General features: G+C 39.7%; 1 protein-coding gene and 1 non-coding gene across 8 annotated transcripts in view; both read left to right on the forward strand.

The window, feature by feature from the left end:
* MTRF1 (mitochondrial translation release factor 1) overlaps window positions 1-13,046 on the forward strand; it is a 62,262-nt gene that overhangs the window by 3,296 nt on the left and 45,920 nt on the right. For all 7 annotated transcript variants that reach the window (XM_037060350.1, XM_037060386.1, XM_037060343.1 and 4 more), the window contains exons 2-5: window positions 1,473-1,895; window positions 4,796-4,887; window positions 6,252-6,333; window positions 6,510-6,617. In XM_037060350.1, coding sequence (XP_036916245.1) covers window positions 1,481-1,895; window positions 4,796-4,887; window positions 6,252-6,333; window positions 6,510-6,617 — 697 coding nt within the window. In that variant the 5' untranslated portion in view covers window positions 1,473-1,480. The remainder of the gene's footprint in view (window positions 1-1,472; window positions 1,896-4,795; window positions 4,888-6,251; window positions 6,334-6,509; window positions 6,618-13,046) is intronic.
* On the forward strand, window positions 7,049-7,178 carry LOC118997105 (small nucleolar RNA SNORA31). The gene has a single exon (XR_005068611.1). It is a non-coding gene; the product is annotated as a small nucleolar RNA SNORA31 (small nucleolar RNA).

Raw genomic sequence — 13,046 nt, forward strand, 5'->3', positions numbered from 1 at the left:
AAGATATGGCACCAACCTATGGGCTCTGTGGGGGAGGGCTCAGCCAAGGGACAATGCCTTCTGTTCACCCCAGGGCCAGACACTTCAGTCTCTCCCTGTATAGCACTGGTGCCCTTCAAGCTGCCACCCTGGTGCTGGAGCTCAGAGGGAGTAAGTCTGAGTAGGTAAGTACATGTGTGGGTTCCCGAAGAGGAACTGCTTACAGCTCCAGTGGCCTGCTATACCAACTCAGTCCTCAACTGGTTTTTGCATCCAGAAGTTGTGGGGACTTAATCTTCCTGGCACTGGAATCCTGGACTGGTGTGGGTCTGGGACTCCTCACTCCTGAGATATCTTTCCGAAATATTTATCCATGTGGGTGTGGGGCCAGTCCATTCTGCATCTGCACCCCTCCTACCAGTGTGAATGGATGCAGTTTCTTTAATTCTGTAGTTGTCAGGCTTCATTCACCTTGATTTCTGACATTCCTGAGTGATGGTTGTTGTATATTTTAGTTGTAATTTGGATGTGGTTGCATCAAGAGGTGAGTCGTGTCTGCCTATGCTGCCATCTTGACTAGAAGCTCAGACCTTCTACTTTTTTTTTTTTTAATATTGGAAGTTTTCTTCATTTAGGATTTCAGCTAAAGGGAAGTAAGTATCTTTGAAGAGTGATTGTGGAATTGAAAATAAAAAGCCCTGAGCTCTGGCTCTGGTCCATGTGGCTCAGCTGGTTCGGAGGTGTCCTGTGTCCCATAAACTGAAAGGTTATGGGTTTGATTCCTGGTCACAGCACATGCCTAGGATATGGGTTTGGTCCCTAGCTGGGGCCCTTACGAGAGGCAACTGATCAATGTTTCTCTCTCCTTCTCCCCCTGTTGTTCTCACTCTAAAATTAATAAGCATGTCTTTGGGTGAGGATTTTTTTAAAAAGAAAGGAAGGAAAAGAATAACCTTGAGCTCTGAATAGGGAACCTGAGTTCTGGAATCAGCTCTGTCTCCCTGGCTGAGTGAATAATCATGATAAAGTTACTTGGACATTTGGATAAAATTAAAGAATTAAACAAGAAGATAATTATTATTTACATCATACTTTAGAAATCTATGAATGTAGAAACCGCCTAAAGTTTGCATGATTATTTTATACCTTTCAAGTATTTGTTCACACTCTCAATTCTACATTCTGAGTACTTTCTAGAAAATAGCTGATTTAACCCAGTCTGTTGATATATTTATTGGTTGCACTCCTGCTCATTCCTCTTAGTTAATTATGTATGTTGAGTGGATAAAAAGCAGTGCTTTCTTCATCTATTTTAACATATTCCTTTCAGAAGTTGGAAGGGTTATTTTCTTTTTGTGAGTTATGGAATTTGGGGACCATGTTTGGAGCTGGCTGAGACAGTGAACTGAGCAAGATTTCTTAAGGCTCCTTCCAGCTTTATTATATCTGTAGAATTGATTTTTTTCCGGAATATGTTTTTTATTGTATTTCAGATGCTGAGATGAATCATCACATCTGTGTTTGGCTTTTTAGACATCCGTCCCTTTGTGGTCACTGTCAATGCCACATCTACCCCCTTTTTCATCAGTTTACACGGATGCGTCTTGATACATGGCTGTGGGGTTTTAGACAAAACTGGAATCACATTCTCCACCCGTTAAGTAAGAATTGCTCCAGGAGCTACTGTAATCAAGACACCAGGATGCTCTGGAAACATAAAGCACTACAGAAATATATGGAGGACCTGAATAAAGAGTACCAAACACTTGATCAGTGTTTGCAGCAAATCTCTGTGAATCAAGGGGACCAAAGGTCCTTGAATCAAAGACATGCTGAGTTGGCACCACTTGCAACCATTTACCAAGAGATTCGCAAGGCCGAACAAGCAATTGAAGAATTAGAATCAATGTGTAAAAGTAAGTAAAAGATATGTGTGTGTGTTCAAGTACAGGATCGATTTCTAAGTTAAACTTCTATTGAACTTAGTCTTTAAAAAGCCTACAACTAATAAGCTCTGCACTTGGAAAGGACAGTATTCTGTATTCTGGGTGTTTGAAGTATTTTAGTAGTTGTTCTTTAGTAGCTGAGAGACTGAACTCCTTGTGGTTCTTGGCAACAAGTTTTTAGGGTCTGGGAGACTGACTACTGACCTCTTCAGAAGCTTCAATTGCTTGCACAGGCCTTTACTGAGCATTGTCCTACAGTGCTATATACCAGGGACTCAAAAATACAGTTCCTACCCCATTAAAGGGTTTATATGGTGTAGGTATTTCATCACCCTCCAGCCATCTCATCCCAATCCCTCCCTTCCCTACCATCCCTAGGCAGCCACGAATCTACTTTCTGTCTCTGCAGATTTACTTACTTTGGGCATTTTATATAAATGGTTGAATCATAGAGTATGTTGTTTTTTGTGACTGGCTTTTTAAAAATTTATTGACTATAAAGAAAAAGAGAGCAGGGGAGAGAGAGAAAAAAAAAACATTGATTTCTTTCCCCCCTTATTTATGCATTCATTGGTTGCTTCTTGTATGTACCCTGAGCAAGGGGTTGAACTCACATCTTGGCATATCAGGACAGTATTCTAGCCAACTAAGCTACCTGCCCTGGCTGTGCCTAGCTTTTTTTTTTTTTTTTAATATTTATTTATATTCAGAGGGGAAGGGAAGGAGAGAGGGAGAGAAACGTCAATGTACGGTTGCCTCTGGTGTGTCCCCTTCTGGGAACTGGCCTGCAACCCAGGCATGCGCCCTGACTGGGAATCGAACCACGATCCTCTGGTTCGCAGGCCCACGCTCAATCCACTGAGCTATGCCGGCCAGGGCTGTGCCTAGCTTTTTTTCACTTAGGATAACACTGTAAAGGTTCATCTCTGTTGAAGCCTATATCCATACTTCTTTTTTTATGTATTTTTTTTAAAGATTTTATTTATTTAGGGAAACATCAATGTGTGATTGCCTCTCTCATGCCCGCTACTGGGTATCTGGCCAGCAACCCAGGCATGTGCCAAGAATTGAACCGGCAACCCTTTGGTTCACAGGCCAGTGCTCAGTCCAGTGAGCCACAATGGCCAGGATGCACACGTCATTTTTTAATTGCTGAATTATATTTCATAGTATAGGTATATCACATTTCATTTTATTTATTCATCACTTGATGGATATTGAGTTGCTTTCACTTTTTGATCATTATGAACAATGCTGCATTGAACATTTGTGTACAAGTTTTTGTGTGGCCATAGATTGCTGAGTTGTATCATAACTCCATGTTTAGCCTCATGAGGAACTGTCAGACTGTTTTCCAAAGTTGCTGCACCATTTTCATTCTACCCCTGTGTGAGGGTTCTAATTTCTCCACATCCTTGCCAATCCTTGTTATCTTCCCCTTTGATTCTACTGATCCTACTGAGTGTTTAGTGCTATCTCCTCATGACTTTGATTTGATTTTCCCTGTGTCATTAATGATATTGAGCATCTTTTTGTGTGCCCAATTGCCTTATCATCTTTGGATAAATAACTGTTCAGATCCTTTGTCCATTGAGTTATTTTTCTTTTTATTATTGATTTGTAGGAGCTCTTTATATATTAGACATAAGTTTTTTATCAGATATGATTTGCAGAAAATTTTCTCTAACTCTGTGGATTCTTTGAAACATTACACTTTAAAATTTTGATGTCGATTTATCTTTTTATTCTTTTGTTGCTCGTGTTATCAGGGTAATATCTAAGAAACTACTATATAATGGTCACAAAGGTTTGTATCTTGTTTTCTTCAAAGTTTTATTTATTTTTAGCCCTTACATTTAGGTCTCTGATTTACTTGAGTTAATTTTGTTTATGATGTCAAAAGTATTTATTATTAATTTTAGTATTTCTTAACATTGCTATTGGCTTAATATTTTTTCTTTTAGGAAAAATTTTCACAATATGAAGAAGTTGAAAGAAGCATAATGGATTAACCTAGGATTCAACATTTATCCAGATTTTGCTATTGGCTTTTAGTTACTAAACTTTCTTCTGTGCTCTGTCTTGTTTAATTAAGCCTTAGAAATGTTAAGCAGTGTCAAAGCTAGTCCTAATTACACCTGTGAAGTCCTATGTGTTTTCAAAGCCTTATATTTTCCTGTCTTCTATGGGTGGCACTACAAATATCTCACCCACATTTAATGAGGATTATTTTTTACTCTTTTTGCATAATGCCACTCAAGTTTGTAATTAATTTTGGGCAAGTTCCTCGCACATAATAGGAGCTTACTGAATGCTTTCTAAATTGAATTAGAATAACTCCTTTCAGCTTTGATTGTATCTTGTGTAAGATCAGATTGGATTAGATTGTTCCTAAACTCTCTTCTAGGTTCACAGTTCTGCTATTCTATAATAATAGTGATATTGGCTACCTTTACTCTACAAAAATGGAGGCTTTAGCCATGCTAGATTATTCACAGTGTCCTGGATAATAGTTGCCACCTTTAGACAAGAAGTGGCCACCCCAGTTTACTCCAAAACTTATGTTTTGGGGGTTTATATTTAATTAGTCCCTTTTTAAACCTGTTTGATTAATTACTAATTTCTATAATTACTTATAAACATTCAACTCACAAGCCTTTGAGTCAAGATCATGCTTCTTTTCATACTGGTTTTGGGAAATACTTTACATATGCTTGTTTATTGATATTCTCTTAACTATTCTAACTTCCTTTATATAATCCCTTACCTTCACAACTGAAATAAAGCTCAGTAGTCAGATATTAGGTAGCTATTTAAGAGATTCCCTGTATTTAAAAACTTTTACCATTATTACTGTTGCTGGTTTATAGGTCTAAATAAACAAGATGAAAAGCAGTTACAAGAACTTGCATTGGAAGAGAGGCAAACCATTGCTCAAAAAATCGACATGTTATACACTGAGGTATGTTTTAGGAGGTAAACTAATCTTTATACATAGTGTTAATATAAAGGAATGCTTACTGTTCTTGCCAGATTATGCATTGGTGCTCAAAAAGCACTAAACATCATAAATGATTAGTTGCAGTTTAGTGCTGTAATTTGCTGTAGAATGAGATTGAAGAGATTGTGATAGATATCAAAGACTAAAACACTCCCCCACCCCCTAGCAGCAGTATTCTAAAATTGAATTTATTAACTTGTCAGGCAAAGGAACACATGCTCATGAAGAAATTTAGTTCACCAATGGGGAGCACTAGGGGTTTTTAAGTCTTAGAAAGGGGGTATGGTTCCTGGTGATTGTTTTAATTAAGGGTTGAAAATTACATTTTGCATAGAACAGAGTGAACACAAGGGTATAGAGACAGTTAACACAAGTATTTATTGTAGCTTCTTCCAGCTCAATGGATGATTTGTCTGAAATCACAGAACTGTATACTGTGCTCCCCTCTGTCATGTCTTCCTGACTTCAGTCTTCCCCACTCTGGGAATCCAATAGAGGAGGTTTTTCAGGAGCTGAAGGGGATGAGGTAGAGGTACTGGTTATTTTTCTCACTGATTTAACCAGCAAATCAAAGATGTCTGACTCTAATATAATCTGTATTAATCTCTTCCATTTCTGGTAGAGATGGAGTATGTATTTAAAAAATCAACGGTAGGGAGTATCATGACACATACATGCTTTTAGTTTGATTTGAAAGACCTTTTAGTAATAATACAAATAAAATTCTCTTTTCTTTCTAAGAGGAAATTTGGTTACTTTATTAGGATGCCCCTTTTTCTTGTCACAGCTAAGAAACTATTTGAGCCTCATTTGGGGATTCCTCAACATACTCTTTAAACAAAGTAACTATTGAGAAGTCAGGGCATAGCCTGGTATTTTGCTGTCATTTATGGCAGAAGAGAATATGCAATCATGTAAAAAGAAGACTCTCAAAGCTTTACTTCATTCATTAAATGAAAGAAGCTACTGTTCAGAACTAATAATAGGCAAAATCTGAAGAAAATTGAATGGGACACTGGACTTTGATCTAAATTTCTGTGTTTTAGAAAATTAAGATAATCTGATAGCATTATGGAGAACATCCTGACAAGTAACTTCATTGTTAATGTGAATTGATCACTTATTTTAGGTCTACTTAGGTCTACTTATTAAAGCATTTTAGGAGTTGACTTCACTTGTGTGCTATGTGATTTTTGTTAATTACTGAATATTTTTTAAATATTTGGGGGTCTTTTATCTAAGTTCAAGTAATAGGAGTATATATATATAGTATATATACCACGGAACATATAGATACTAATGCTTATAGTTTTTTCATTTTTTAGCTTATCCAGAATCTAGTGCCAAAGGAGAAATATGACAAAAATGATGTTATTTTAGAGGTGACATCTGGAAGAACTACTGGAGGTCAGTAATTTTCTTATTAATAGTCCATGAAATAATCTAGATTTTACTGTGATTAGACATACTCTAACTTTAAACATTTCACTTTTGAAGTAGTTACCAATTTCCTAAGGGGCCTAATTAAGGCTGGTTCTCTTGGAAATAAGTGCTTACTGAATATTTTTTGTATTTTGTTTTAGGTGATATTTGCCAACAATTTACCCGTGAAATATTTGACATGTACCAAAATTATTCAGGCTATAAACACTGGAAATTTGAACTTTTGAATTATACACCTGCTGATTATGGTAAGTGTATTTGAGGATTTGTCCATAGATAATGCTGGAAATTCTTTTTCCTCTAAGTTTGATTTTATTCATGTTGTCCTATATTATGATTTTAATTTTATTGTTTAAAACATTTTTTTTCTTTATTGATTTTGAGAGGAAAAGGGAGAGAGAGGAAAAAAGAGGGAAGAGGAGAGAAGAGAGAAACATCGACTTCTGTTCCACTCATTCATGCACTCATTGGTTGTTTCTTGTATGTGCTCTGACTGGATATGGGACCCTCAACCTTGGCGTAGTGAGAGGACACTCTGACCAACTGAGCTACCCAGCCAAGGCTGTCCCATTTTTTTTAAACATTTGATCTGCATCTGCTAAATACTGTAACGTAGGTTCATCAGTCACAGTGGCTTACTATAGTAGAGTTTTTAACTGGGAGAAAAAAGTGGGAGGGATTGCATCCACTGATGGACCTTGAACAATCTAACATTGTTCTTTTGGTTTGCACTAGAATGCGAAAGAAAAAAATCCCTGCGCTTTCTGCCTGTCTTTGTGGCAGCCCAGATTGAATAGGGGACTACATCTGCAGAAGAAGAAAAAATGAGTGGGAGGGAGGGAGATATCCTCATAGGAAGGAATATCTAAGTGAGAGAAAATTTCCAGGATAGGTATGTACCTTGCCTGGAAAGCATTGCTTTGTTGTTCAAAGATGTAGTAAGGTTTTTATGCAAAAGAACTTTATCTAATCAGAAGATTTATCAGACTAAGTGGCTAATGATTTATCCAATTTTTATGGGAATATAGAAAAAGTTAATTTCTCTTTATTTTCAAAAAGCTTCCATTTAGTTGAGCTGATAAGAACTGAATACAACATAAACAATAACAAACAATGCAAGTCTTTAAACTTGCAAGTATGTTAACTATGTTAAATCATATCTTCTGATAATTATTTTCATTTCTCTGAAAGTAGTTTTCTGCTCGGTTACACAGTGATTGATACACTGTGGTTGACAAGGAATTATGAATAATAAACCACAAAGTATCAAAGTGGAGAAAGAAGATTAATGCAAGTTAAATAGTCTAGGGAAATGAAAACCAGTATACAGCATGTTGTGCTTGGTATAGATTTTATTTTCCTTTTTTAAAAATTATATTTTATTAATTATGCCATTACACTTGTCCCAGTTTTTCTCTCTTTGCTCCCTTCCACCAAGCATCCCCCACTCTCTCAGGCAATCTCCACACCATTGGTCATGTCAGGGGTTCATGCTTAGAAGTTCTTTGACTACTCCATTTCCCATATTGTACTTTACCTCCCCAAGGCTATTCTGTAAGTACCTATATGCACTTCTTAATCCCCTATCTGTTCTCTTATTCCCCCACAATCCCCTCCCATCTGGCAACCATCAAAATGCTCTCATTATCCATGATTCTGTCTCTGTTCTTGTTTGCTTAGTTTGTTATTTTTTTTATTCAGTTGTTCAGAGGTATGTGTTTATTGCCATTTTATTGTTTCTAGTTTTGATCGTCTTCTGTTTCTTAAATAAGTCTTTTTAACATTTCATATAGTAATATTTTCGTAATCATGAGCTCCTTTAGTTTTTCTTGTTTGGGAAGCTCTTTATATGCTCTTCCATTCTAAATGGTATCCTTGCTGGGTGGTGCAGTGTTGGCTGTAGGTCCCTGCTTTATCTTTAACCTTCAGCATTTTAGTTAAAGTGTGTCTTGTAGTGGGCCTCTTTCCATTCATCTTGCTTGGGTGTGTTTGTGTTTACTTGTGGATTTGCATGTCTATTTCCTTCACCAAAGTAGGGAAGTTTTCCTTCACTATTTTTTCAAATAGATTTCCAATTTCTTGCTCTTTCTCTTCTCCTCCTTGCACCCCTATGATGTGAATGTTGGAATGTTTGAAGTTGTCCGAGAGGCTGCTAACACTATCCTTGATTTTTGGATTTTTTCCTTCTTTTTCTGATTGGTTGTTTTTTGCTTCCTTATGTTCTGAATCATTGATTTGATTCTTGGCTCCATCCACTCTACTGTTGTTCCCCTGTAAATTGTCCTTTATTGCAATTAGTGTATCCTTCGTTTCTGACTGAATCTTTTTTATGCTGTTGAACTCCTCACTAAGTTCCTTGAGCACCCTTATAACCAATATTTGGAACCCTGGATCTGATAGATTGCTCGTCTCCATTTCATTTAGCTCTTTTTCTGGAGTTCGTATCTGTTCTTTCATTTGGGCTATATTTGTCTCCTTGTTTTGGCAGCTTCCCTGTGTTTGTTTCTATGTATTAGGTAGAATTGCTTTGACTCTATGTCTTGGTAGTGTGGCCTAACATAGTAGGTGACCTATAGGGTTCAGTGGCACTGCCTCCCATAACACCTAAGCTGTGTGGTCGAATTGTACCCTTTGTGTGGGCTTAGTACACCCTCCTCTTATAGTGGAGTCTTGGTGCTGTTGGCAGGTCAATGGGAGGAATTCGTCTAGGCCAGTCAGCTGTAAGGATTGGCTGTGACCATTGATTATTGTTTGATCCACCAGCCTCGAGAACAAATGTTGGAGACTTTCAGGGATTCAAAGATGTTACTTTATTGGCCAAGTTTAACCTGCGCAGGGGCGGTCCCTCAAAGTGTCCGGAGACACAGTGCCCACTGGGGGCTCGTCCGGGATTCGCGCCTAGCACTTACAGCTAAGTCCTTATATATAGGCCATCAAGCAAGCGTTTTGCACAGAAGCAGATTATTGGCTTACAGAGCCCACACTCGAGAAAAGGGTGGGGTCTGACTCAACTGAAAGGGAAATTTTGAAACTAAACATGGCAATCAATTTACAGGGTGTCTGCTAGGGTTTCAGGCACCTTGGGGCTGAGGCCATTTTTCTTGTTCCCAACATTCCCCCGTTTTCTTTTGGGGGTATGTCAAACCTTTGATTCTTCATGACTCGGGAGGATGGTGTAGGGTTGGGAGAGTACCATTAGCTTAACCACCTCTATTCTCTCCTTGATGAAAGGAAGTACTTTATTTAAGATAATAGGTTCTATTGTAACCACTAATAAGAGCACTAGGAGTGGTCCAGCAATGGCAGATATAAGGGCAGTTAGCCAAGGGGACGTTTTGAACATAGATTCATACCAATTAGAACTTTCTTCTTCTCTATTTCTATCTTTTAATCTTTTGGTGAGTGTTTTGATATTTTCTTTAATTACTCCAGAGTGGTTAGCATAAAAACAACACTATTCTCCTAATGCAGCACATAACCCACCTTGCTGGAGGAGGAGGAGGTCTAGTCCTCTCCTATTCTGTAAGGCTACTTCAGCAAGGGAGTCTACTTGGTGTTCTAGATATATTATTTGATCTTGTAGGAGGGATATGTCCTTTGAGAAAGTTTGGGATAATTGCCTGAGGTTGAGCTCCCCTTGTATGAAAGCCCCCGCCCCTACAGCGGCAGAACCTACAATCCCTATAGTGGCTACAATTGGGATAAGCAGTGGAGCTCATTTGGTGCGCTTAGGGGAGGCAACTAGAAACTCAGGATTTCCTCCATATAAATATACTTGAGCAATAATATAAGCACTAACACAGAGCTCGGGGTGAGTGGGAACAATGCATTTAAAAATGCCTTGGGTACAGACAAACCATAACCCCTCAAAAGCTTTGGTTATGAAGGGGTTCCCTGAGGTTGTTTGCAGGGTCTCTTGGTTAAGACAGTAGTCACTATAGTTTGGATTTTTGTCTAGAGTGGACTTTGCTTGGAGGTAACAGGTTCCTCTCCCATGGAACTCCACAAGGGTGAGGGACCCTTCAGTAACACAGTCCTCCATCTGGTCTTGATCTTGTTCTATGTCATTTGTACGAGTGACTGTCTTGGGAGCTAATTCTCCACCTCTGGAGGTGTTGGCTTCTAATCCTATATAAAAAGGCAGCTGGGGACTTAAACATAGCCAGCAGGACTCTGTAATTTCTGGCTGAGTATTGTTGAAGAATGGGAAAACTTTATCCAATAAATCTAAAGCATAGATTTCTTGGTGATGCAGTCTCTCTAACGGCGGATTAGGAGTGTAGAATGGTAGCTTAGGGCTCTGGTCTTCTAACTCTTCTGACTTTTCAACAGGGGTTACAGGCAACCTGCTCTGACTGGGAGAACTTGTGGTGGGTCGCGGTGGCCCCCTCATGGTGGGCTGTGGTGGCTTTGGTGGGAGACCACCTCCTGCCCCCTTTAGGAGTGACTCAGTTTTCGTAGGAAGCTTCTTTATAGTAAAAAGGGTTCCTGGGTCCTGTCCAGTAACATATCATCTTAAACCCCAAGTTCTCCCTTTAATCCATTCAGGGTCTGCTGGGTTCTTAATAGTAATGACTGTTGGGTTACACTTATTTTTCCCACAGTCTTGAGGTTTCCCCCATTTACTTTCCCTATCTAAGTTAATATGGGGATCTTTTCCTCCTCCTGGGACCCATCCTCCCTTGATGACTAAAGTCTCGCAACCCCAACTTTTGCAGTAAAAATCTCCTTCCCATCCACAGCCACGGGCTCTCTTTCTCTCCGGTTGTGGGCACCTGTAGGCTCCTGTTCTATTTAATTGTTTATTTAAAAATTCTTCTTCATCCACTGGTATGGGTTTGGGGGGAGCCCCTCCTCCAACTATCCCAGTGGATACATAAAGGTTTGAAGTCCCTAACCTGTCTGAAACTGAGGAATCTTTAAGAGGGTCTCCAAAAAACTTAGAAAAATCAGCTTGTAGGGTTATTGGGACCACATCCCAAGTAAAATTTTTAGCAATAGCACTTCCATCTGCTGTTCGAAGTGCTGTTCGAAGTACCCATTCTCCTTCTAACCCCATATTTCGACCAAACAGGGAACAAAGAATTAGTAGTCTAAGTTGGCAGAAAAAGTCAACTTCAAGGGTTCCCCTGGTTTTCTTTTGACTTGCCATCTCCGGGGATCCTCGTCAGGAGGGTTGGCTGGTTTCACATGGGAGAGATGGATCCAGTAGGGTTTCTCTGCCACTTTAATAGCCGTTGGAGTGCTTAAGAGTACCTGGAATGGTCCATTCCATCTCGGTTCCAGGTTACCCTGCCTGTGATTGAGGATCCGCACCCACTGTCCAGGTTCTGGTGGTTCAGGTATTCGGGTGCCACGATCAGCGTCTGATGGAGCTGTCTTCTGAAGGGCTCGCACCTCGCTCCGGATGTGCTGTAGTGCCTGTAAGGACTTGAGGAAGTTGTGGTTAAAAACTTCTATCTCTTCTCTAGTTAACCGAGGCGCAAGAGGTATTGGTTGCCCAAATAAGATTTCATAAGGGGCCCATTTCTTAAGGTAAGGAGTACACCTTGTTCTAAAAAGGGCGAAAGGGAGTAGCTCAACCCAGTTTTCGCCGGTCTCTTCCCTTAATTTCATTATGGTATCTTTTAAAGTCCTGTTCATCCTTCCTACTTGTCCTGAACTTTGGGGCCTATAGATGCAATGCAATTTCCAATTGATATTTAACTTTGTAGCTAATTCTTGAGATATCTTTGAGACAAATGCAGGTCCATTGTCTGATCCTAGGGCTATGGGAATGCCATATCTGGGTATGATTTCCCTCAATAAAACTTTGCAAACGGTGGAGGCAGTCTCTCCTCGTGTGGGGAATGCTTCTACCCATCCCGAGAAGGTGTCTACTAATACTAATAGATACTTATAACCTGATTTCCCAGGAGTCATCTCTGTGAAATCTATTTCCCATAACTCTCCAGGAGCTTTTCCCCGATACCTTACAAGGGGAGGCAATTTCTTATTCTGCGCATTTACCCTAGCACAAATGCTACATCTAGAGACAATGGAGTGAATAATGTCCCTAATGTTGGGCCCTAAATAGTATTTCTTGACAAGCTGTTCCAACTTATTTTGCCCTAGGTGGGTACTAGTATGAATATCCTTTACTATCTCTCTTATTACTCCTTGTGGCAGGTAGAGTCTGGAGTCGGGAAGTTCTATCCACCCCTGCTGATTTTTCTGCCCCTTTAGTTGTATCCCTTCCTGCTCTTCCTCGGGGGAATACTTAGGATCCGGAGGTAGCGTTGGCTGAGGCAGTAGGGGGAGGAGGTTTTCTTGTTGTCCCGTAGCCGCTTCTTTCGCAGCTGAGTCTGCCAGGCAATTACCTTTTATAACAGGGGAATTCCCCTTCTGATGTCCTTTGCAATGAATGATGGCAACTTTGGTGGGTAACCAAATGGCGTCTAGGAGGGCAAGAATTTCACTGCGGTTCTTAATGTCCTTTCCTCCTGCTGTTAGGAGGCCTCTCTCCTTGTATATGGCCCCGTGGTGTGGGCTGTGGCAAATGCATAACGGCTGTCAGTGTAGATGTTGGCCACTTTTCCTTCAGCTATCCATAAGGCCTCGGTCAGCCCTATCAGGTCTGCCCTCTGTGCAGAGGTCCCTGCAGGCAGTGCCCTTCGCCACAGGACCTTATCTCCTGT

Source organism: Sturnira hondurensis, unplaced genomic scaffold (genome assembly GCF_014824575.4).
Source record: "Sturnira hondurensis isolate 20B ecotype Veracruz unplaced genomic scaffold, ASM1482457v3 Scaffold0001074, whole genome shotgun sequence".
Classification (NCBI taxonomy): Eukaryota; Metazoa; Chordata; class Mammalia; order Chiroptera; family Phyllostomidae; genus Sturnira; species Sturnira hondurensis.